The sequence below is a fragment of the Staurois parvus genome, unplaced genomic scaffold, assembly GCF_062004578.1.
Source record: "Staurois parvus isolate SC_StPar_1 unplaced genomic scaffold, SC_StPar_1.0 ptg000303l, whole genome shotgun sequence".
Classification (NCBI taxonomy): domain Eukaryota; kingdom Metazoa; phylum Chordata; class Amphibia; order Anura; family Ranidae; genus Staurois; species Staurois parvus.
The window spans coordinates 7,134,702-7,159,747 of NW_028318099.1; the positions used below are offsets into that span (position 1 = coordinate 7,134,702).

Sequence of the window (25,046 nt, forward strand, 5' to 3'; positions counted from 1 at the left end):
CCATGCTTTTTTTTTTTTTTTTAAATCCAAACTCTTTTATTAATAACAAAGAGCAGAATTGACATTGTAATTTATCTAAAATACTGTCAATGAAAAAAGAAAATTGCAGAGTCACATAGCATTCACCATAGTAAACATTAAGCACAATTAACTTAGTACAGGATGGAAGAACATTTCTGTTCAAAAAGTCAAGTATTATCCTGTCAATGCCAGTGGTATCTAAACCTACAATCGTCAGGTTGGGTTTATTCGCAGATAGTAAAGTTCGGATAGATAGAGGATTGTAGGTCTTCCCCCATGTTTAAATAAGTTGTGTTATCAATGTTTTTGGTGTTTTTTTTTTGTTTTGTTCTTTGGTGTTTTTTTTAGGAGATAATCGCTTCCACACAGCCTAGATGGATTACTGTATCCTAATCTTAATGATTTTCATTTGTATAATGGGATGTTATCAGAAATGGGATGTTTGAATATTGCATGTCATCTTTATGCATGGGAGCCCTGGCTTCACATAAACCCTAATGTAGACATCTTTATTGATGTTATTTATTCAGATTATATAAGGAATAAGGTATGCATAAATGTGAATGGTTTCATCTGATGAGCAAGCAAAGGAAGTTTGTTGTTTAAATTGTATTTACAAATCATCACCACTCTACCTCTTCTTGATTCACTGGAAAATTAATCCGCATCATAATCTGTTTTAGTAGAACGTTGATTGAGGAAGCAGTAAACCTGAAACAGGAAGTAAATGATTTTCCTGGCAGTACAATATGGCAGGGGTGTGTAAATTTCAAGATATTTCTGGTTCAGAATAGGAAATAATTTCAGAAGTAAAACAGTATCTGTATATTTAGCTGTTTTCCTTGAGTTCCACTTTTGACCAAAGAAGTTTTTTTTTTTTTTTTTTATCATGATGTGTATACTTTTTATCTAGTCGTGATGATACATTTAAATAATTGTAAGCAAGTTTCTTACTGCCCATGTCCATAAGTTCTTGCATATGAAATGTGGAGAAAGGCTAGGTTCACGTTTATCCATGTCCACTTCTGTTTTTTTTGTTTGTTTGTTTTGCATGCTTTGTTGCACATTTACACATCATAATGCATGCAAAAGAAAAATCAACATACCTCATTCATTTTTTTTTTTTTTAAGTGGAGCACAACACACCTGAGCGATGCCTTTTGCCCTAAAACTGAAAGGTATCAATGGGATACAGAAGTCATCTTGGAGTTTGGTCTATAGTTTATTTGTAAACTCTCTTGCATTCTGTTTTCAAACCTGTGGACATAACTGAAGAAACTACTACTTGCAATTAAAATTGGGAATCATCAAGTGTCTCCCTGACATTTCAAAGACCGTGCGCAGCACCCCAAGCCAGGTATAACTTGACACCATAAAAGCAGACAGCCTCTGTGATTGCTGGCACTGGCCTGTCACTTCCTGCTTCTACCTCCCATGCCTATGCAATAGGCAGCCCTGTAACCAATAGTGAGTAAGGTGCAAGAAGAGGGAAGGGCTGGGTCAAAGCCAAAAACCATTGTCGTTTATTAGAAACCCCCCCCCCCCCATTCTAGGTGTGCAAAGAATGTAAAATGACAGGTAGGCACCATGGAAGTACCTGTTATGAGTTATAAGGGTTAAACTGGTAACTCTAAATCTCCACAGGATTGCCAAAATGAACTGCCATTTTTCCTAATGGACATTGCTCCTTTGCTGGCTGAAATGATGCAGTGCATCTTGATTGTTAATTAGGGATCAGTGGCAGGTTGACATTTTGATGGTATGGGCAGTGAGGGAGCGACATCAAAACGGGTAATTTTGTTAGTGTGACAGCCCCAGGCAGAATTCTAATTCATTATATATGCTTATGGATGCTGTGTAAACTACAACAGGTGGCAGGAGGAAAAATGTTTTTAGGCATTTCCTGTTATCCACTTTTTTTTCTTTTTTATGTATTCAATTTTTCAGGCTTTAGTACTTTCAGTCGAATAATTCTGATTTGAACTTTGGCTTTAAAAGAAACATATTAGCTTTTGAAAGCACATATATTTTCTCTGTGTGGTGAAAGTGACCTTTTACATTTATGATGTTATCTGCAAAGATTCACTGTAGAAATTTCAACAAAACATACCGATGTGGTAGATTTTTGTGTGCTGATGATTAATACCAGATGCCAGCTTTTACTGCTCACTTTCTTAAAACTCGTTTTGGATTTGCATTCTGCAGGTCCAGTAACCTTTTATTCATGCTACAGGATATTAACACTAATTACAAAGTTGATATTGTGCTAACAGTTTTATGTAGCTGTGTTATGCACCATGGAATTGATGGTAGAAGGCATTTTCTGCTGCATTTACAACACAAATTTGTCATCTGTAAGAATTTGGTTAAATTCCCATTAAAGAATCTGTACAGTGTTAAGCTCCACCCACACAAGCCTTGACTTGTTTTGCCCATATTTAGATAAAACTATGCCCAATTCTGTTAACACTGCCTCATTGTTAGTTTTGGAAATTAAGAATTGGGCAACTGGTGCTTAATTATGTATTGGTGCTTTGAGTTATAAACTGGCATTCATGTTTATTTCCTGGTTTTGAATTTTTAAGTATATCCAAAGGCAACATATTTAGTTTCCTTTAGATAGAACCTATCCTCTTACCTCTTTGTCAGTTTTTTTGTCTGGGTCCCCACTGACAAAATGTACCCTCTATATACACTCACAGCTACTTTATTAGGTACACCCTGCTAGTGCCAAGAAAAATCTCCCCCATACCATTACACCACCAGCCTGAACCATTGATAACAAGGCAGGATGGATCCATGCTTTCATATTGTTTATGCCAAATTCTGACCCTACCATCTGAATATCGCAGCAACCAGTCTGCCCATTCTCCTCTGACATCAACAGAGCATTTTCATCCACACAACTGCCACTCACTGGATATTTTATCGTTTTCGGACCATTCCCTGTAAACCCTAGAGATGGTTGTGCATGAAAATCTCAGTATATGAGCAGTTTTTGAAATACTCAGACCAGCCCGTCTGGCACCAACAACCATGCCACGTTTAAAGTCACTTAAATCTCCTTTCTTCACCATTCTGATGCTCGGTTTGAACTTCAGCAAGTCGTCTTTACCACATCTAGATGCTTAAATGGATCAACTGTGGGTATAGGATTATAACTTTTTTTTTTTTCTATGGTTGAACTGGATGGACTTTTGTCTTTTTTCAGCCAGACTAACTATGTAACTTTGTAAATGCATTGAGTTGCTACCATGTAATTGGCTGATTAGCAATTTGTGTTACCAAGCAATTGAACAGGTGTACCTAATAATAAAGTGGCTGGTGAGTGTATGTACTGATGACCATTGTCACCATGACTGAAAAATGGAAAATCTTCCAATATGAACACATAATCCAGTAACAGCTGTCTGGAGGGGATTTCTTTCAGCTGTCCGAGAGGAGATTTCCCTTATCTATCTTTTGATATATTTCCTCTCATTTCCTGATGTGTCTACAGGGCAGGAAGTGAAAAGAAATCTCCCCAATGGAACAGAGATGGCAAAACAAACCTGATATGGGTTGGTCTCTGTGCTTTATCGTTAAAGGAAGCTTTTATTGAGAAAAGAAATGAGGAATCTGTTACAAATGGTTATCTTAGTAATAATGAGAAAAACTAGAAGTTAAGGTCAACAAAGAGACATTAGAGACACTGCCTCCGAAAAATGAGAACAAACTATTAAAAATTCAGACTGAAGAGAGATCTACAGTAAGTGTACAGTACATACTAGTCCTGCTGCCAAAGAGTAGAATCTTTGCAGAGTTAGCAGGTGTTCATTCCCAGAACACCTTGCATTCTGTAAAGATCTGAACTAGGGGAGATCTTGCCATTCATTCATCCCTTTTTTTGATTCTCATCTATTCTTGGAAAACCTTGCAAAAGAATCCAAGGGTATTTGTGAATAGACTTTGTTTACAATATAAATTTTTTCCTATATTTCAGTCTTAAAGTTCACTTGTGCTGAGACTTTAGACCAGGGGTTGTATATTGTTAACAAGCAGTAAAAGAGCTTTAAAACAAGCCACCTGTGTCCTCTCTAGCTGTTTTTACTGTAAAGTAATTTATTCTCATGGGCAGCACAGTGGCTAAATGGTTAGCACTTCCGCCTGGCAGTACTAAGGTCATTGGTTTGAATCCCAACCATGGCACCACCTGCCTGGAGGTTGCATGTTTTTCCTGTGCCTGCGTGGATTTCCTCTGGGTACTCTGGTTTCCTCCCACATTCCAAAGACCTGCTGGTAGGTTATTTGGATCTTGTATAAATTGGCCCTAGTATGTGTATGAATGTAAGTTAGGGACCTTAGATTGTATGCTCCTTGAGGGTTAGGGACTGATGTGAATGTACAATATATATGTAAAGCACTGCGGAAATTGACAGCACTATATAAGTACCTGAAATAAATAAATTCTCATAGAGTTTATAGCAGTTTACAATTACCTGGTTTGTGTTTACCGATGCCGGCAGAATACAAAAATTCTGCAGCAATAGAGGATAAAAAGAAATGTTGTGAACTTTGATGATTAATTACTCCAAAATACATATAGCTATAAAAGTAAGTGAGGGCTAATTTTTTCAATGAATTTGTAGTTTGTTCAGAATATGGTAGTGCTTTAAATTTCATCGTCTAGGCACAGATTCACTTCCAGATGAAATTGTGGACATTCCTTACAAAAAGGAGTTTTGCTGCTCAGATTTAACCCTTTTCTGACACTGGAAGCTGGCATTAAGGGGATATTGTGATAATTGTGATTGACTGTCAAACTGATCACATGATCTCTCAGACTCTCGACTGTAAACAGTGACCGGGAGCTGGTGACAGGTTGGACACTGGCAGGGTGAGCTGTGTGAGTGCTCTACCAGCACATAACAGTGGCTTTTGCTGTACTCATATACTGTGTGTTGTAGCCCAGAATTACAGATCACTGTTATGCTGTGTGTTTGGTGGGAAAGGGTTAAACTGCCAATTCTGTCCCTTACCTTTTATGTTGTATCAATGGTTCTCCAAGGAGAGATTTTTCATAGCACCTGTTAAAAACTGTAAACGTTTGCTGTTGCACTTAATATACTTAGTATGTCGGGGGGGGGGGGGGGGGATTGCATTTGGACTGTTTTGCTCTTCATTCCATAAACTGTTTGTTGGCAATGTATTGTGTGTATTCACTGCATAGCATGAATTTGCCTATTTTGGCTAATCTAGTTAAGACATGAATTCCATATGCATAAATGTTTTATTTTGTCATTTTTACATCATGCTGCTGGAATAGCTTTTGATTCCCAAAATACAGAGCCACAAATGCACCAAAAGTAATTAGTTTACCTTGGAGCTTCCTTGTGGTGAGCCTTGCTTAGAAAATGTTCTGCTATCCTCCTAATATCTATTTGGACAGTTATTGCAGAATAAGCTGCTCCCTGCTTTACTTCTCTGCTGTTTATCAAACTTAAAAAAAAATGTGCATCAGCTGATGATGGTGTCCATGAACTCGTTCCAATGCCTTGTTTTTGCAGTAAAAAAAATTGAATCAGGATATTCTATCCAAAACTCAAGAAAACACATGCAAAACAAAAGCCTGTTCTTTTGTCAAAGTTTCAAGAATTTATATTAACTTCATTTCTGTAAAGATCAGCAAACCATTATTCATCACAGCATGACAATTTACATTTGCTTCTAAATGGACCTAAAAGTCTTCATTTACTATGCTGCCCTTGTTTGGCAGTGATGTGAAATAGCTGAACTGTTACACTGAGGAATTCTATTTTTTCATTGATGTGTTTTTTTTTTTTTTACTTCAAAGAGATTTCTGCTGTAGTTGCTCTAGCTATTTATCTTTAAATATGTACATATCTGTCTTCTGTCTATAAATAAATAAATATATATATATATATATATATATATATATATATATATATATAATTTTAGAACAATAGACAACATAACAAAACCGAAAGGTATGAGGACACAGCTTGTTACAGCTTGCAGTTTAATGAGGAACAGGGAATGTTAACAAAACTGGTAGATAAAATCTTGAGGGGGGGGGGAGGAATGACTGTATGCAGTATATCTCCATGTAGAAACCTATCTCAGAGGCTTATGACCAGAAATGGCACCCATGTGCAAATGGTATACATCGGAGTTCAGTGAAAGTTCTTAGGGTTACCGAAGGAAGCAGATGGCGCTACATGCTTTTATAGCAAGACATATGCAGCATGCTTTCGCATGAATACATTTGAGATGCTTCTAAGTAACAACTTATCTTAGAAAGTGATGAACAGTTAAAAAGTTTATGGTTGTCCCCAAACTAAGAGGTTTGGGGAGACACCTATTCTGGAGACATATGTTTAAGTCTCTCACTTCCTGTTGCATCTCTGAAACAGGAAGTGAAAGGAAATTGCCCTAGCAGGACACAGCAATAAACAGGCATGGGTGTACACCTATCCCATCTCTCTCCAAAGCTACAATTTAGTGGATTAGAGACATGGATGTAAGATGAATTTCTCAGTGGATGCATAAAGATAATGAATATCTAAAATACATGAATATTTGTTTTTCATCTGTTTACTGTTTTGTGATATATGGGGTAGCAAGCTCCCTGGCCTTACCAAACTTTAGTGCATCTGTTCTGAGACTCAACTCAGTTTGACTTACCTGGACTATTATCTAAGGCTCCATGCACACTAGCATGTTTTAAGCTCCTAGAAGCTGTTATTAGGATTTTTTCTGCTTCTAGAAGCTAAATAGTGTTCTCCTATGTGCCAATGCATACTAACATTATTATTATTATTATTATTATTATACTACAGGATTTATATAGCGCCAACAGTTTGCTCAGCACTTTACAGCATAACAGGAGACAATACAGCAACAATACAGTTCAATACAAAAGGGTTAGGACGGCCCTGCTCCTTGGAGCTTACAATCTAAGAGGGAGGGGCTAGTGGTACAAAAGGTAATAACTGTGGGGGATGGACTGGTAGGAGGAATAGAAGATTCCATTATTAGCTGAGGACAGGATAGGCTTCCCTGAAGAGAGAGGTTTTCAGAGATCGCCTAAAAGTGAGCATAGTAGGCGATAGTCTGATAAATTGGGGAAGAGAGTTCCAGAGGATGGGGGAAGCTCTGAAGAAGTCGTGGAGACGAGCATGGGAGGAGGAGACAAGGGAGCTAGAGAGCAGGAGATCATGCAAGGAGTGGAGAGTATGGTTTGGGTGATATTTGGAGACAAGATCAGTGATTTAATTTGGGGCGGAGTTATAAATGGATTTATATGTTATTGTTAATGTCTTGAATTTTATCCGTTGGACAATGGGAAGCCAGTGGAGGGATTGGCAGAGAGGGGTGGCAGATACAGAACGGTTAGTAAGGTGGATGAGTTTGGCAGCAGCATTTATGATAGACTGAAGAGGGGATAGCCTGCGATTCGGTAGGCCAATGAGGAGGGAGTTGCAATAGTCAAGGCGAGATATAACAAGGGAGTGAATAAGTTGCTTAGTGGTTTCTGAGGTTAGGAACGTCCTTATCTTGGAGATGTTGCGGAGGTGAAGTCTACAAGGTTTGGACAGCGATTGGATTTGGGGCTGAAAAACCAGATGGGAGTCTAGGAGTACACCTAGTACCCTGGCATGAGGGGAGGAACTGATGATTGTGTTATTGATCTTGATGGAGAAGTCAGGGGAGGGGGCACGGGCTGAAGGGAATACTAAGAGCTCAGTTTTGGAAAGATTTAGTTTGAGGAAGTGAAGTGACGTAGATGCCGATATGTCACTTAGTAGGTTAATAATGTGAGAAGAGACTGAAGGAGTGAGGTAGACAGATAGATTTGTGTGTCATCAGCATAGAGGTGGTACTTAAAGCCTTGGGAGTTTATCAAGTGACCAAGGGAGGAGGTGTAGATAGAGAAGAAAAGGGGTCCAATGACGCTATTAGCATTTTTTGATTTTCAGCATCTAGGAGCAGAAAAAAATAGTTTTTGTAGAGTTTTTTGGATCGTTTTTCCAGCAAAAAAAAATGCTACACGCTACTAAAAAGCTCCTAACAGCTTTGCTTTTCTAGCTTTTTTTTTTCTTTTCTTTTTTTTTTTACATGTACTGCAAAAAATGCTACTAAAATGCTAACACTCCTAAATGCTGCTCAAATGCTACTAAAAATGCTATTACCAGCAGTTTTTCAAAAAACTTTAGTGTGCATGGAGCCTAATAGGACTGTATAAATATTCATCCATGTGACGATATGCTTATATTTAAATGGTAGTGTTGAGACTTGTGACTGTAGCATCCTTATCCTATTATGGGAAGGATTTCCATGTATGAATATTATTTGACTTTCTTAAAATGTTATATTTTGTTCACCATATTTCTTAGAACTGAATCAACACATATCCCCATATAATGCCCTTTTTTGAGTTCGTTTTCACCTGGGTTTTACAAAATAAAGTTTCTCTGCTCAGTTTTAGCCCCTTTCCGCCTGTGGAAGCTGGCTCATTAAGGGGATATTGTGATCACTGTGATTGGGTATCAAAGTGATCACACGATCACTCTGACTCTCAATTGTAAACCGTGACTGGGGGCTCATGGTGACAGCTTGGACACTGTTCCGGGGGCACCGAATGAGTGCTATCCCAGCACATAACAGTGGCGCTTGCCGTATGCATTAACTGAATGTGATAGCCCATCTGTTCTTAAACTCCGTTTGACCTGAACTATTCTTCAATAAGCACATATAAATATACTTCCATGTCATACATGGATATATGGATATTATCTGGCTTCTTTAAAATGTTATATTTTTTTTCACCATATTTTTTCATCCGCGCATCAACAAATACAGTGCATCCAGAAAGTATTCACATCACTTAACTTTTGCCACATTTTGTTATGTTACAGCCTTATTCCAAAATGGATTAAATTAATTTTTTTCCTCAACATACTACAAACAATGCCCCATAATGACAACGTGAAAGAAGTTCGTTGTGAAATCTGTGCAATTTATTAAAACTAAAAAATGAAAAAAACCACATGTACATAAGTATTCACAGCCTTTGCTCAATACTTTAGCACCAATTACAGCCTCAAGTCATTTTGAGTATGATGCTACAAGCTTGGCACACCTATTTTTGGGCAATTTCTCCCATTCTTCATTGCAGTACCTCTCAATCTCCATCAGGTTGGATGGGGAGCGTTGATGAACAGCCATTTTCAGATCTTTACAGAGATGTTCAATTGGGTTCAAGTCTGGGCTCTGGCTGGGCCACTCCAGGACATTCACAGTGTTGGCTACTTTATGTGGGCTGTGTGCTTAGGGTCGTTGTCTTGTTCAAAGATGAACTTTCTCCCCAATCTAAGGTCCAAAGCGCTCTGGAACAGGTTTTCATCAAGGATGTCTCTGTACATTGCTGCATCCATCTTTCCTTCGATCCTGACTAGTCTCTCAGTTCCTGCCACTGAAAAACATCCCCACAGCATGATGCTGCCACCACCATGCTTCACTGTAGGGATGGTATTGGCCAGGTGGTAAGCGGTGCCTGGTTTCCTCCAGACATGACACTTGATTTTCAGGTGAAAGAGTTCAATCTTTGTTTCATCAGACCAGTGAGTTTTGTTTCTCATGGTCTGAGAGTCCCTCAGGTGCCTTTTGGCAAACTCCAGGTGGGCTGCTATTTGCCTTTTACTGAGGAGTGGCCTCCATCTGGCCACTCTACCATACAGGCCTGATTGGTGCAGAGATGGTTGTTCTTCTGGAAGGTTCCCTCTCTCCACACAGAAACGCTGGAGCTCTTTCAGAGTGACCATCGGGTGCTTGGTTACCTCCCTGGCTAAGGCCCTTCTCCCTCGATCGCTCATTTTGGTCAGTCAGCCCACTCTAGGAAGATTCCTGGTTGTTCCACACTTCTTCCATTTATGGATGATGGAGGCCACTGTGCTCATTGGGACCTTTAATGCTGCAGAAATTTTTCTGTACGCTTCCCCATATCTGTGCCTTGATGCAATCCTGTCTCGGATGTCTATGGACATATCCTTGGACTTCATGGCTTGGTTTGTGCTCTGACATACACTGTTAACTGTGGGACCTTATAGACAGGTTTATACCTTTCCTAATCATATTCAGTCAACTGAATTTTCCACAGGTGGACTCCAATCAAGTTGTGGAAACATCTCCAGGATGATCAGTGGGAACAGGATGCACCAGAGCTCAAGTTTGAGTGTCATGGCAAAGGCTGTGAATACTTATGTACATGTGTTGTTTTTTTTTTTATAATAAATTGCAAAGATTTCAAAATTAACTTTTTCACGTTGTCATTTTGGGGTATTGCTTGTAGAATGTTGAGAGAAAAAAAATAATTTAATCCACTTTGGAATAAGAGTGTAACATCAAAAATTAAGCGCTGTGAATACTTTCTGGATGCACTGTATCCTTATAAAATGCCTCTTTGAGTTCTTTATCACCTGGGTTTTTCATCTAGCTCAAATATGCAAGTGACAATGAGTCCATTACAATTGTGTTTTTGTTAAAAAAAAAAAAAAAGAAAAAGGAATATTTTATTTTTAAACTCAACCCCTGGCTGCTGAACAATATGCTGCACACTAGAGATTTTCTATCTAGCACTGCAAAGCCTCTGCTAATGGTCAGAATTCATCTTGAAAGACTGATGTGCTTTGTTTTCGAACAATTCAGAGTGGAAATGTGTGTTGTATAATATAAAAATGTGTGTTTTCTTGGGGGGGGGGGGGGTGTTGCCATTTCATAACCAAGTGTTTTTCTGTTTTTATCTTCTATTAAAAGTGATGCTAAACCTGAGCTGTCTTTTTATTGTATGGCAAGCCTATGGTCATTAAACAATAATACGTCTAATGTAGCTAACTGTGAGTATATGTGAATAAAATGTTTTTTGGTAATTTTATAATTGCCATTATTTTTTATTTTTCTTCAGGATGAGGTAATTGCGGTTTCAGAAAAAGTCATCGTCAAGCTTGAAGACTTAGTAAAATGGGCACACTTGGATTTCTCCAAATGGAAATGTGGCCTGCGTGCATTACCTATAAAGCTCAAGGAACTGGGGAAAAATGGCCAGAAGGAATGTATCTTGAAGTACAGACAATCCATATTAAATAGTGGACTTAACTTCAAAGATGTGTTCAAAGAAAAGGCTGAACTGGGTAAGTGTTTACTGGCAATGCCCATATCCTTCTATTCAAATGTTACTGTGATTTCTAACAAAATGTTGCTTGGTGATAGCTTAGGGTAAATGTAAATATAAGGAATAGTATCTGTAGTGTCTACAGGGACTCCTATTAGAATGTAATCATATAAAATAAGCAAGATCTGCTTTGTGACAGTGCCTTGCCTCAGTGGTTCGTTTTCCGTGATCTTACACTATAGCTGCCTTTGAAAATATATTCAATGTTCTTAGAATGCATGTATAACTGCATTAAATCTTTTAAATATTTGCCTGGAATTTAACTTTAAATCACTTGGTTACACATCTTAATATCATTATATAATATATCATTATGATACATTTTTGGAAATCACAGTTAACAATTTGTTAGAACAGTGGTGACAGGTATTTGGAAGTAACAATGTTGGCTGTAAATAAGATAAAATCGTACAAACATAGCATACAAGATACATACTAAAACTTTAGAATTGAAATTCTGTTGTGGTTTAATAGGACTTTTGCATTGCTATGTAGGATCTTTTGTGCATTTCTATCTTCTTAACCAGTTGGGTCCCTAGGCCTTTTTTCTCTCCAAATCCAGTTGTGTCCCAGAGCTGTTTTTCTGTTATGTCAATGCCACACATTCCTCACCTTATCTTTTAGGTTTTTGTAATCTTCCCTAACTTGTATTATACATCTTTCATTTTGGGACACATATTTCATTTATTTGGTAGTAAAGTTGAATACATATATTTGTATTTCTTTAGTTTTCATTAGGACTAATAATAAAATAAAAAGTCAGAAAAAAATGCATTTTCTTGTAGTTCTTCCCAATGCAGTGTGTATGTAATTTGGACACTCCCATTTATTTACCACAAAATGTAAACCACAAAGTCTGCTGTTTTAAAACTAATATCTTATTAGTGTGATTTTTATGCAACAGAGAAATGGTAAAGCTCAAATTTAAAGTATGCATTTTACTTTAAGAGTGCTAAAAAAACGTTAATACATTGTTAGCGTAACATTACGTTAAGATTAAGTATTTGAAAATAGATGAAAATGGGAGTTTCACGATGTTACCTCTTTTGCTACAGTCATATAATATATCTCTTATTAAAAAGTAAATCTGTTTTACAAATACATAGCTATACATCATAAAATACATTCATCACAAATAAGTACTATTATCCAATAAAACACCATACATTATTCCCATTCAGATGACATTTACTAATGCAACCTAAAATTACTACTCTGTCTTGAGGTAAATAGATTTTGTTCTGCAGGCTATATCAAGGCTCACGTTGCAAAGTGGCTGTTAGGAACACGTCTCACAGACCTAGTTTGCTTCATCAGATCAAATGGAAATATAGACGTTCAAAGGTATACTATGGCAATGCAGTATTGGGAGGTTTGTAAAAGTCTCCCAGGGGATGGGGGCTGCAGGGGACAAAAATGCTAGGGGAATATATTCCTCCAGTCAGAAGCTGGCGTTGTCTCAAAATGTTCACTCAAACCATAAGGGTGAATATAAGGATCAGTGAGGTCCATTTATAACTATGATGTATCATTTATTCTTATAATTGGGCAGCACAGTGGCTAAATGGTTAACACTTCTGCCTGGCAATACTAGGGTCGGTTTGAATCCCAACCACGGCAACACCTGCCTTGAGTTTGCATGTTCTCCCTGTGCCTGCGTGGGCTTCCTCCGGGTATTCTGGTTTCCTCCCACCCTCCAAAGACATGTTGGTAGGTTAGTTGGATCCTGTCTAAGTTGGCCCTAGTATGTGTATGTATGAAGTTAAGTTCGGGACCTTAGATTGTATGCCCTTTGAGGGGTGCAGACTGATGTGAATGTACAATATATATGTAAACTGCTGCGTAAATTGATGGCGCTATATAAGTACCTGAAATAAAATAAAAATAAAATAATTGTGGCACTTGTGAAATAGGGGTAAATACCCTCGTAAGGGATAAATCAACCACACTAAATGTGGGTGGTGGGTAGGGATGATTGTCTAATCCTCCATGTTTCCCAATTAACTCGTTGGGCGCCAGGCCTGGGTCACTTAAGAGGCCTATCCTGGGGTGGGTTCTTCTGGCCTACGCTAGGCATCGGAGACAGGGTCACTTTACTCCACACAAATGGATTACCTTTACTCTGTGCCATTTTCACCAGTGCCCTGGGACAAAACTGATGTTGTCAGGGATACTGAACCTTTAGGCGGGCTTCTACTCTTAGAGGTGAACATACACCATTTACACTTGCACAGTAACTGTTCTACAGTTACTCTTGGGTCCCTGTGTAAATGTAGATCTTCGCACTGTAGCTTGCAAATTGGCGGGCTGTGCTGAACACTGACCACAGCCACCTCTCCAGCTTTTCACACTACCGGTCTTGGTAGCAGCATGGACCCTGCTGTGCACATAGCATGGGCTCCAACATGCACTTAGCATGGGCTCCAACATGCACTTAGCATGGGCTCCAACATGCACTTAGCATGGGCTCCAACATGCACTTAGCATGGGCTCCAACATGCACTTTACTTTAACTCTCAAATTTCCGTACCTCTGTACAGGATGGGGACCTCTACGGTGCAGTTCTGTTCCGGTTGCTATGAGAGATGGAATGTGGAGTAGGGTGTGCTGACATCTCATTCGTGAATAGAGGCAATTCTACCTATACTAGGTACACGTCTATGACAGGCTGTTTGCTGACTGTACCTTCTGTTGCTCGTGACAACCACCTTTATGACTTGCATTAAGGTGACTCTTAACATATTAACCCTTCATACCCCATGTGACAGTGCCCTGAGCTTTAGACTAATTGTGCGTTCCTTCTGGTTACTGGCAGTGCACCCTTCAGACCAGGCAAAAGGCAAAGTTTAATGTTTTACTTGAATTAAAGGGCAACATTACAAAACATTACAAAAGAATCCAAAGCAGACAAGACAGCCCAGTAGGATATTCATCAACACCGTTAACATCCTAAGTCCCTAGTCCCTACTCACTCCTAACGTGGCTATGTGCTGCCCCAGTATACCTGCAGAGGTAGAGGCTCTATCAGAGTCTATGAGAGGCATTCTCCAACAGCTGGTGTCTTCAGGGTGAATCCCAAGTTCTAACGACTTTGCATCCCGGTAGTAGAAAGTGACATCCTTGTGCTCCTCGAAAGTCAGAAACAAGGCAAAACAAAAACTGAGCCAAGCACCCTGGACTTTGTACACTGTCCTCTTTTATAACCACAGGTGCAGTGGGTCGAACCCAAAGATCCCACCAAAAGCCAAAGAACAGGGAAAGGCATTAACCCTTTCCCTCCTGTCCAGATCAGCACCCATCTATCTTTAACCTGCTTACATCACCAATGTGAACAAAAGTGTAATGTAACTGGTCCTTAAAGGTGCACCACCTAAATCAGCCACAAGAGGTCAGTATTGTTATCTCACATCCCAGAGAGGGTATTAAGATTTGCCAGCACAAGCAGGGATGGCACCACTTCCCTCCAACAAACAAAAGTTAGTTTGGGTGGGAGTGGAGCCATCTCACCTCCTACGGCTGATTTTGGTGGCACACTTTTTAAGTCCAGTTACACTATTTTCCACATTGATCAGAGCCCCCCTTCAATGCCATGCAGATGTGCAGCAGCAGATCCCTTCTAATATTGGTGTATTGCTAGGTGCAATCACCAGTTGTGGGCAGGGGTTTCCCGATTACAAGATTAGTTTCACAGACTTGCAAAACCTTTGTTCCAATATATGCTCGATTTTAGTAGTGTCAGAAATGCAATCTCTTAAATCTGCTATTTTTCTTTTTACCAGAAGCTCTAACAGAAGCATAATGTGTGTCAGTCTGATTAATGCGTTTGCTTACCAGAAATGTCTGTGTATGCATGTTTTATATAGAACTAGGTAGCATCTGTGATCACAAGACATGCAAAATATATATAAAAAATGTGTTTGTGTGTGGGGGGGGGGGCAAAATCCCTGGGAAAAAAACATGTTTGTATGTAAGAATACATTTTATGATGGCGATTATCATTTTCTTTTGTTGCTGTTATTAGCACTGTTATTTTTGTTATTGTCATTGCATTTCTCCAGGGATGTTGATTTTTTTTTTTTTAGATGCAATTAGCAAAACAAGTCTGCTTTGTATGTCATTTTTGAGAGGAACATTGCAATAGATGAAACCTTATAAATTTGGCCTAGACTAATTGTTATTTTTCTGGTTTAAGCAAATTCTATTCATTTTCACTTTTAATGTTTATTTTTACAATGCCCCTTTTAAGTGTAGCTTAAAAGCAGCAGTGTAGGCTTTATTGCCCTATAAATATGTCATTACAGTCAGACTACATTTATATTCTTTGGATTGTTATTTAAGCCTAGAAAATATGCTTTGCAGGTTGACTATTTTATTGAAAGCCTTAGAGGCATTGAGCAGAATATGTTCTAGGTTAAGGTTGTTAAAACAGTAGTTTTATTCTGAAAGTCGACGAACTGTCAATTATAATGGCACAGTTTTTCTTTGCAGAAAGCCATTAAGGTCTTCTCATTTAAAGTGGTGTCTTCAGTTCTCAAAGAACCCACAAATATTTGAAAGATGCATTGTGCCTCGTATACATTGGACCTTGAATCCGTATAAAAAAGAGACTGTAGGCAAGGTTACTGTGTGTCCCATCAAACCCCAGCTGTCCTTTACAGTGGTGATTAAATAAATGAAATCAAGCGCCTAATGATTTCTAGATAAATATATATATATATATATATATATAGATAAATGTATGTGTGTGTGTGTATATATATATATATATATATATATATAGATATATATATATAGATAGATAGATAGATAGAGATATATATATATATATATATATATATATATATATATATATATATATATATATATAGATAGATAGATAGATATTTTTTTTTTCTCCTGTGTTTCAGCTTGCATAAGGTGTACTACATTCATTTATACATATTTTGCTTTTCTTAAAATATTAAGTGCATGGACCAGATGTAAATTTTATGGAATTAAACTTTTGAAATCTATTTTGAATCAAAATGAATAGTGCACCCAAAACCTATGTAATGGCTTTAGTTAGATGGCTAGAAGCTGTATTTCTAAGGCTTAGTTCACACTGGCTTTGAAAGCAGGCATTTGAGGGGCGTTTTTAACGCTCCTCAAACGCCTATGCAAATGATACTATGGGCAGCACACAGTGCTGTTCACATCAAAACATGAAGCATTAGCATTGCATTGCTTAAAAATTGAAGCCTCATGTCGAGTCAGGAGGCGTTTTAAAGCCTTTCAATGCCTCTTTTTCAAGTCTATGGTGACGCTCCTCAAACGCACTGGCAGGCGTTTGTGGTGCAGTTATAAGCGTTAAAAACATTACAGTTTATTTAGATCGTGGTGTGGTTTTAATGCTTGTCAGGTGCTTATAAAACGCTTCAAAACTGCACATAGGGCATTTGGGGAGCGTTTTTAATGCTTGTAAAAAGCCAATCTAAAGCTTATTAACGCCTGTTTAACACCCATACTAAAGCTCATTAAAGCCTGTCTAACGCCTATACTAAAGCTATCAGAGCATTTGGTAAGAGTTAGAAATTTAACCACGTGTGAACAAGCCCTAATGATGGGTATAGATTTTTGTCAAGTAGGGATGGCCACACACTGATCAAAATTCGTCCAATTGCTGTTAAACTGACTGATTTTGATCACTGTATGGCCAGTTTAACTCAAGTCGTTTATTTCTTTGTGTTCCAGGGCAGAGACCTTTACTTGGGAGCTTCCAGGACTGGCCATTTGAGGTGGCCATTGCAAGAATGGCTCCTCTTGTTGCATTTTTCTATTATCAGTGGGCATCAAGAATGCAAAATAAAGAGTTTTACTCCACAACAGGCTAGTGATGAAATCATAGATCGATGGATCTAAGGCTCAGTATTTAAAAAGTAAATGTGTAGAGTTCAGGGTGTTTGTGTGTCAATCAGCACTCACTGAGCTGCTGACATTGCAATGACAGTAACAGGTGCCAATGTCTGCCAGATGTTACAGGCATCAGCAAAGTGTTCTCACCATTTCTAGGGAACACTTGATGCAAGATGGGAATCCACACCAAGACCCCCTTCTCTTTTTGATTCCTCAGATTTCTGTGCCTAAAAGCCAAGTACTGAATCAGTCTGCTTGAAAATGAATTTGTAAATTTTGGATACGCTTACCCTTTCATATTTTTTTCTCGAGATAATAGGTACAGTATTTGAATCCACAGCATTGTTAACATGGGCTTCCGCTAGACTGGTCTCATAATATGGACATTTGACATTGTAATGCACCAGAATCCTGCAAAAGGTTTTCCTTTTATAAGCTGCAGTTGTGGCCCAAGCACTATTAGTAATTTTCATGCCACAGCTGCCTACTGGATTTTAAGGCTTCCTCTGGTGCCACCTCTACCGTCAATCAGGAGAGCAGTCCAGCTGCAGATTGAATGCTACCCAAACACATTGAGCTGGATGTTTAGCATCTAACACTGTGCACAAGTGTTACTGACCTGAACCAGACACTGAAGACAGAGGTTAATTCTTTACAGATTTTTACTGGCTGCATGCTTGTGCCAGATCACTGATTCACTAGGTCAAAAAGCTGAGGTCAGGATTACCTAGCCCCAGAACCTGCACCTTTAAAAACAAGCTGGCAATGGCAGCAATCATGATACTCCTATCCTACCAGGTTAGCTTTAAGAATACATTTGTAAAACACTAACAAGAACAATAGCGCTTATCTTAAGACAAGGTTACCATGGTGAATGTAGAACCTCTGCTCCATAATTACAGACATAATAAATAAAAAGCTTTGGAGACAGCGCAAGAGAAAAGAAAAATGGTATTATTTGAAAACATAGCCGGCATGGAATTAGTGATTTTATATTGGCTGTAGTAATTCATAGAATTTCCTTTTAATGAAACCTAACACCCTTACTAGGAGGCTTTTTGTCAATCCATTTGTTAGAACAAATTAGCATCAAAGATATCACAATCTGAAGAACAAATAATGAATGCCCAAAAGCTTGCTGCTTGACAGATGGTTTAGTGGCAGGGTATATACATAATATTCATAAAGGAGCATACTTTAGTGTCTTTAAAAAAAATAAAATAAAAACACCGGTGAATTGTCACATCTGTGTGGGGCTGCATAATTGATAAAGAAGGCATACATATTAAGGAGGAAAAATGGCTTTTGCATTTTTATTTTTTTAAACATTTGTGTGGATCTGCTGTACACTGTGGTGTTTGTTAATGTCTTTCTGAGAACATCGCATGTGGTTTGAGTAAATGGGTTTGGATTTGCTTGCTAAGCATTATTACTCAATCAATGCACCAAAGGCCATCCATAGTTTTCCTGGGCTCCATTCGCTTTTATTGTGGAAGGGAAAAGATAACACATTGTTTCGATGGTTAGAGACATGGCTCTTAGAAATACTGATCACAATGAAGTTAAATCATTAGGAGGACTGCACTGAAGCTGAATGTTATTCTGCATATATTTTGCCTTTCCTGACCCCCCCCCCTCCCTACTCCACAATCAACATGCTAATAAAGTGATGAAACATTTTCTGTTTTCATTACATACCTTATTTAAAGACCAAGTGCTTTTATCACTGGGTCTCTCTGCCTCTTTTTGCACGGCAGGCAGATTATGGCTCCCAGTGCAAGCAGTGGAAGGCTCTTGGAAAAAGTTATGGAAATATCATAATTCTTTGATGGTATTTGCATGCCGACTGTTCTGTAATGCCCACATGTGATGTTGATCCTCCATAATTGAAATAACTGATATTCAGTGAATGAAAGGGACGGGCCAGGGACAGCAGTAAGGCTGGAAAGAAAAGAGCTAGATGATGTTGGAAGTCCTCCAGCCAGGAGATAAAGCAGGCTCTGCCTGACTTGCTGCAGCTTCTAATGCACACAGCAAGAAGCTCACAGTGTGCAGTAAAATCAGTGTAAGAAATTTCAGTACAGTAGAGGAGTCTGTACTTCTGTGAAAAACTGAAGGCAAGATGGAGTTGAGCTTTAAGTGCTCCAAGAGTTTGTGTTCATGATTGATTTAACTGTTACTATGTTGTGCTCTGGTATAACTAAAGGCCATTATGCAAGGTGGCAAAATGTACAATGAGCAGCAATTGGCTCAACAACCAATTTATATTACGATAGGTCATCCTTGTTATAGAAAGACATTTATATATACATATACCGCTCAATGTTCTAAATGAATTCTGCAGCATCCAGTTATGCAGCTCATTCGAAAAGGTGAAGTATGAAGTAGTAATAGATATGCTTTTGAATTCCAAAATGGGGACACTATATAATGAACACGTTATTTACCAAAATTAATTATTCTTATTTTAGGGCTCATATTTATTTGGGGTGATAATTCAAGGTATGATTTCACAAGGGTGTCACTGATGCTTAGGATTATGTGCATGTTTGTGTTCCCAGGGCATGGCATCAAAGGGTATGGAAAGAATCCTGTAGAGGGATGGAGCAGTCAGCAAAATGTAGAACCAAGCACCAGATCACAAGGTTCTTTGCTGTGAACTGCAGAGGGAGCTGTGTATCACAAGAGCCAGGAAGCAGGCAGGGGCTCAGTCACTGCCGCAGTAAGACATTTTGGTCAGTCTATATTTCAGTGTAACTTCTGTCAGCTGTAGAGATTTAGGGTTGCAATTCAAGGTGAGCCCTCACTCTACTTATAATTACCCCTCTCAGATATCATTCTGAATAGCGGGAAGTGTGGAAACAGCTAGGAGCAGGCATTGAAACCTGGTTCACACCAATGCATTGTGCTTTTTGTCCGTTTTTTTGCAGTATGTTTTTGCTTTTCTTCATGTGCATTTTTGCTGCGTTTTTATGAGTTTTTTTCTTTTTTTTTTCTTTTTTTTTTTTAGCTAAAGTGGAAATTTTTTCATTGCTGGACAGAATAAAAATGCAAAAACTGCACTGCATTCATTTCAACAGCTTCTCCAATGAACTCTATTGTAGCAAAAAAGTTGCTTTCTGCATTTAAAAAAGTCCCTTACCCTTTGCAAAAACGCAGCAGCTCAAAGAAGCTGTGAACATGTCCCTTAGGAAACCATGTTAAATGGACTGTAGTGCGTTTCTGCAAAAAGCATTGGTGTGAACCAGGCCTGAAAGAGATACCATCATTGCAGGGGAAACCCATTAGAGTCTTGTTTTTTGCAGCTGTCTGCAACTGATCATGGGGTTGACAGACAATTAGCCATTTCTATTATTATTATTATGATTATTATACAGTATTTATATAGCGCCAATAGTTTGCTCAGCACTGTACATTACAATGGGAAACAGTACATGAGACAGTACAGTAACAATGCAATTCAATACACGAGGGGTTAGAGGGCCCTGCTCTTTGGAGCTTACAATCTAGGAGGGAGGGGATAGTGGTACAGGAGGAAATAGCTGTGGGGGATGGAGTGGTAGGAAGAGTGGAGGAGATTGGTGTCATGATCCCACGATCGCTGCCACCAATATGTCACGATCGCGGCATCAGACCCCAGACCTTCTCACCAAACTCGTGACCAAAGGACTAGCCGATCTAAAACCACGATGTGACGTGTGTAACAATGCCACACCCAGCTGCACCCTGCACAGCGATTTTCCAGCTAACGGACCACAATCGATGTACCAGCAGCCTGGGCGATTGTTATTGGGTCAGATTATTTACGCAATTAACCCTTCACACTGCCACCACCTCCTTTTTGTACAGAGAAACTCTGCGTTATCAGCTATAACACTATAATGATTGAAATAATCGACTGCATAACATGGTCATAACACAGGCCTGTTCTACAGAGGGTTAAACAAACAGTAGCATTCTCTTTAGAGGCAGGGATTCGTAAATTGCAATACAGAGCTATAGAAACAGTTTAACACTTTCAGAAAGAAAGATTTATTACTAAAAGGTCAAACGGGTGCAATAGTGCAATAAAATATTTACAGAAAAAAGATGTAACTAAGATATATATATAAATATACATAGAACCATAGCACAGCAAAGAGATATCAGAGAGAGGTGAAAGGGTTAAGGTACTTGCCAAAGTCCTGGGTTAGCAGATTCAAGTTTCAAAGCAAGAAGGCACATGTCTCCCCAGGTGGTATTGATGTTAAAAATGGGAGACGTCTTCAACTTCTTTAATCTTAGGTCTGACAGCCTATTTTGTAGTCCCCAGCAGGGGGTGTCTCTTAAGTCAAGGCCCAATCTCCGCTTAGGGCGTGGAGAGATGGGGGATGCGTCAATTAGAGCAAAAATCTCCCATAACTCACATTTGGCCCATAACTTTTCATCTGCAGAAGTGACATTCGACCCGCGGGTAGATTATTATGCAGACAAGTCTGAGGATTGATTAGATATGAATTATGAAAGTGTACACTAAACGGTTCACGAGATCTATTTTTCTGCTTTCCTGTGTGTCCGAGACAAGGCGAGTGACCCATCAAACTGTTCGCCTGCTCATCGTCCATCTGGCAATATGTTTGTTTTTTATGTAAGTCTCTAATATTCCAAGATATAAGACATAGGGGAAAAATGGTTTTAACCGAGCGTATGTGATTCTGTCACCTACACTGAGTTAAGTTTTATGAGGTTGTAATCTCTCTCAACTCCAGAGAAAGCTTGCCTTATCTCTTCCGAGGTGTGAAATGGTACAGCTTTCAGAGACAGCTAGGCACCTAGCTCAGAGATGCCTTGGCCTGCCAGTGACCCACAACCAGCACACACTCACACACTGGCCAAATATCTCCTCTCAGAGAGGGAGGGAGAGGGTGTGAGAGGAGAAAATGGATACTTTTAACAAAATGGAGTCTGCGGCCTTCACTGTGTGCTGTGCACGTTTGCGACAATCGGCAATTAGTTCAGGGCGGGGTAGGCTTCCCTGAAGATATGGGTTCTCAGGGAGCGCCTAAAGGAGAGGAGAGTAGGTGATAGTCTGATGGATTAGGGTAGGGAGTGCCAGAGGATGGGGGAAGCCCTGGAGAAGTTCTGGAGACGGGCATGGGAGGAGGAGACCAGGGAACTAAAGAGTAGGAGGTCTTGTGAGCCTGTACCTTTTTTAATCTGATTTTTTTTTAAAGATGGCAGACAGATTCTGTCTTTGGTGGTGGTGAGGCGGGAGGGGGAGGCAGGTATTGCAATTTTGTATATAGCATTGAGTGTTATAGTGGGGTAACCATATACTCAAAAATAAATGCCAGGGTAAAAATTAGAACCAGGTACACTGAGTTTCCTCACATGGATTTCAACAGAAGTCTATATCTAAAGTGGAATTCCAGCCAAGCATTTGTTTTGGTATTCCACACCCCCCCAGAAAGTTTTCCCACTCCATGTTTTGATGACACTTTAGAGAATATCCCCATGAGTGACTCGAATTGCAAACATCTAACAGAGGATCTAACCCTTACCTTTAAAACAAACTTTAAAAAATGAAATATGGAGGACATATACTTTTAAAGAAAGATATACCTGCAGTCAGTGAATTCAAAGTTTTGGGTCATAGATGGCCAGGCAACTACCAATTAAAAAGGGGTCAGCTATGGCAGCCTACACTTTCCAGTACAGGTTTCCATTAAAATATTTTAAGCGTAGTGCTGTTAGTAATAGACAGTTCCTTTTATCTGGAAGTCTCCAGCTCCCAGTCAGTCTGAATAATTGATCCAGATTCGTATCTCTTATTAGTGTTTAATATTCTAGCCTACCATGTTTGACAAAACAATAACTCCAAGTAATACTTACTGTAAATACTAATAACCCTGATCTGTTTTTCCTTCCCAGTAAATGCACTGAGCATACTTTTAATACACATCTTGGCAGGAAAATCACATTCCTTTCTTGAAACACCTTAAAAGCAGGCTGAATATTTTTTTTTTTTTTTTTAGCCTTTACTTTTGTCAATGATTAATCTTGTACCCTGGAATCACTGCTGTTCTTGCAAGATTACCATTCCTGAGATCACACAACCAAGGCACAGAGCATTTAAGGAGGACAAGGTGTGCTGCAGTAACTTGGCATATGCAAATGAAGCTTCCTGAATAATCACAGTTGTGACAGTTTCCTTGTGCTGCTTGTTTGTATTACCACAAGAATGCAAGAAATAATGAGGCTGACATCAGCTCAAGAGATTCAAATAATATTAACAAGGGTTCTATTCTGGTCTGCTCCTGCTTTGGGAAATAACAGTGTTAAAGCAGCATTTTTGTTGTTGTTTGTGATCAAATTCTGTATTGGAATTAGAGGGGGAACATCTGTTATGTTGGCTGGTGTCAGAGAAACTTGAAAGAATGCTTTCTCAATTCCTAAACATTTCTACTGCTCCAAAATGACAACAGAACCCACACAATCCCTGCTTGTAAATCAGCTTTTCACCAGCCATAAGCCATGCTGCTTTCACACACACACAAATTATACAAACCATGCAAAAATTCATATTTGCATCTAATATTTTACAACAGGGCTCACCAAATCCCAGGTGCCAGGTCGCCATGGCGACTTGAAATGGCAACCTGGCACCTGGGTTTACACTATGCATTCCACAGACTTGCAAAGTCGCCTCCCATAGACTTTAAGACTTTAATGCAAAGTCGCCTCCCATAGACTTTAATGCAAAGTTGCCTCCCTTAGACTTTAATGCAAAGTCGCCTCCCAAAGACTTTAATGCAAAGTCGCCTCCCATAGACTTTAATGCAAAGTCGCCTCCCATAGAGTTTAATGCAAAGTCGCCTCCCATAGACTTTAATGCAAAGTCGCCTCCCATAGCCTTTAATGCAAAGTCGCCTCCCTTAGACTTTAATGCAAAGTCGCCTCCCTTAGACTTTAATGCAAAGTCGCCTCCCATAGACTTTAATGCAAAGTCGCCTCCCATAGACTTTAATGCAAAGTCGCCTCCCATAGACTTTAATGCAAAGTCGCCTCCCATAGACTTTAATGCAAAGTCGCCTCCCATAGACTTTAATGCAAAGTCGCCTCCCATAGACTTTAATGCAAAGTCGCCTCCCATAGATTTCAATGCAAAAATTCCTGTCAATCGCAATCCTATGTGAACACTTTTCTCCGCATGCCACTCAACTCTCACTTGTGAGTCTGGAACGCACCACTATAAACTCGCACAGGACCCTTTTCATAATGGCACTTAAAACACAATGCGTATGGATCGCTGCTGTGTGAACCACCTCAATAGGAATTCATAATATCTAGCCTGTCATGCGAATCTGTGAGATTGAAAATGCATCCAGAATCGCATATGTGTGAACCAGGGTGGCTCCATTCACAACTGGGCGTTTTGGGACCGTTGTGGTTGCAAAATGCAGGTTCAAGTGCCATTATTTTTAATGGTGTCTAAAACGTGGTGCGGTTTTGCCGTGCAGCAAATTGCATCGCATGAAGCTTGTCACCCAAACATTGCCTTGCCCCAGGTGCTGACAACCCACTCAAAGCTAAAATAAAAAACTAGCTCCTAACTTTTTTTAACTGGCTCCTAGATAAAGCAAATTTGTCAAGTCCTGTTTTACAGCATGGTAAAAACTTTAGACTGGATGCTTTTCCACTGGAATTCTTTTATTTGGTCAAAGCAACCTACCAAACTTTCACCTTCATCTTTTACCACTTGCCTACCAGGCACTTATACCCCCTTCTTTACCAGGCCAATTTTCAGCTTTCAGCGCTGTCGCACTTTGTCAGCATGACCACAGCGTGGTCATGCAAGATTGTACCCATATGAAATTTTTATCATTTTTTCTCACAAATAGAGCTTTCTTTTGGTGGTATTTAA

At 39.2% G+C, this 25,046-nt stretch overlaps 1 protein-coding gene across 1 annotated transcript in view; it reads left to right on the forward strand.

The window, feature by feature from the left end:
- The window catches only part of ARID5B (AT-rich interaction domain 5B), a 392,920-nt gene that overhangs the window by 79,843 nt on the left and 288,031 nt on the right, over positions 1 to 25,046 (forward strand). The window contains exon 3 of the mRNA XM_089683203.1: positions 10,985 to 11,210. Coding sequence (XP_089539329.1) covers positions 10,985 to 11,210 — 226 coding nt within the window. The remainder of the gene's footprint in view (positions 1 to 10,984; positions 11,211 to 25,046) is intronic.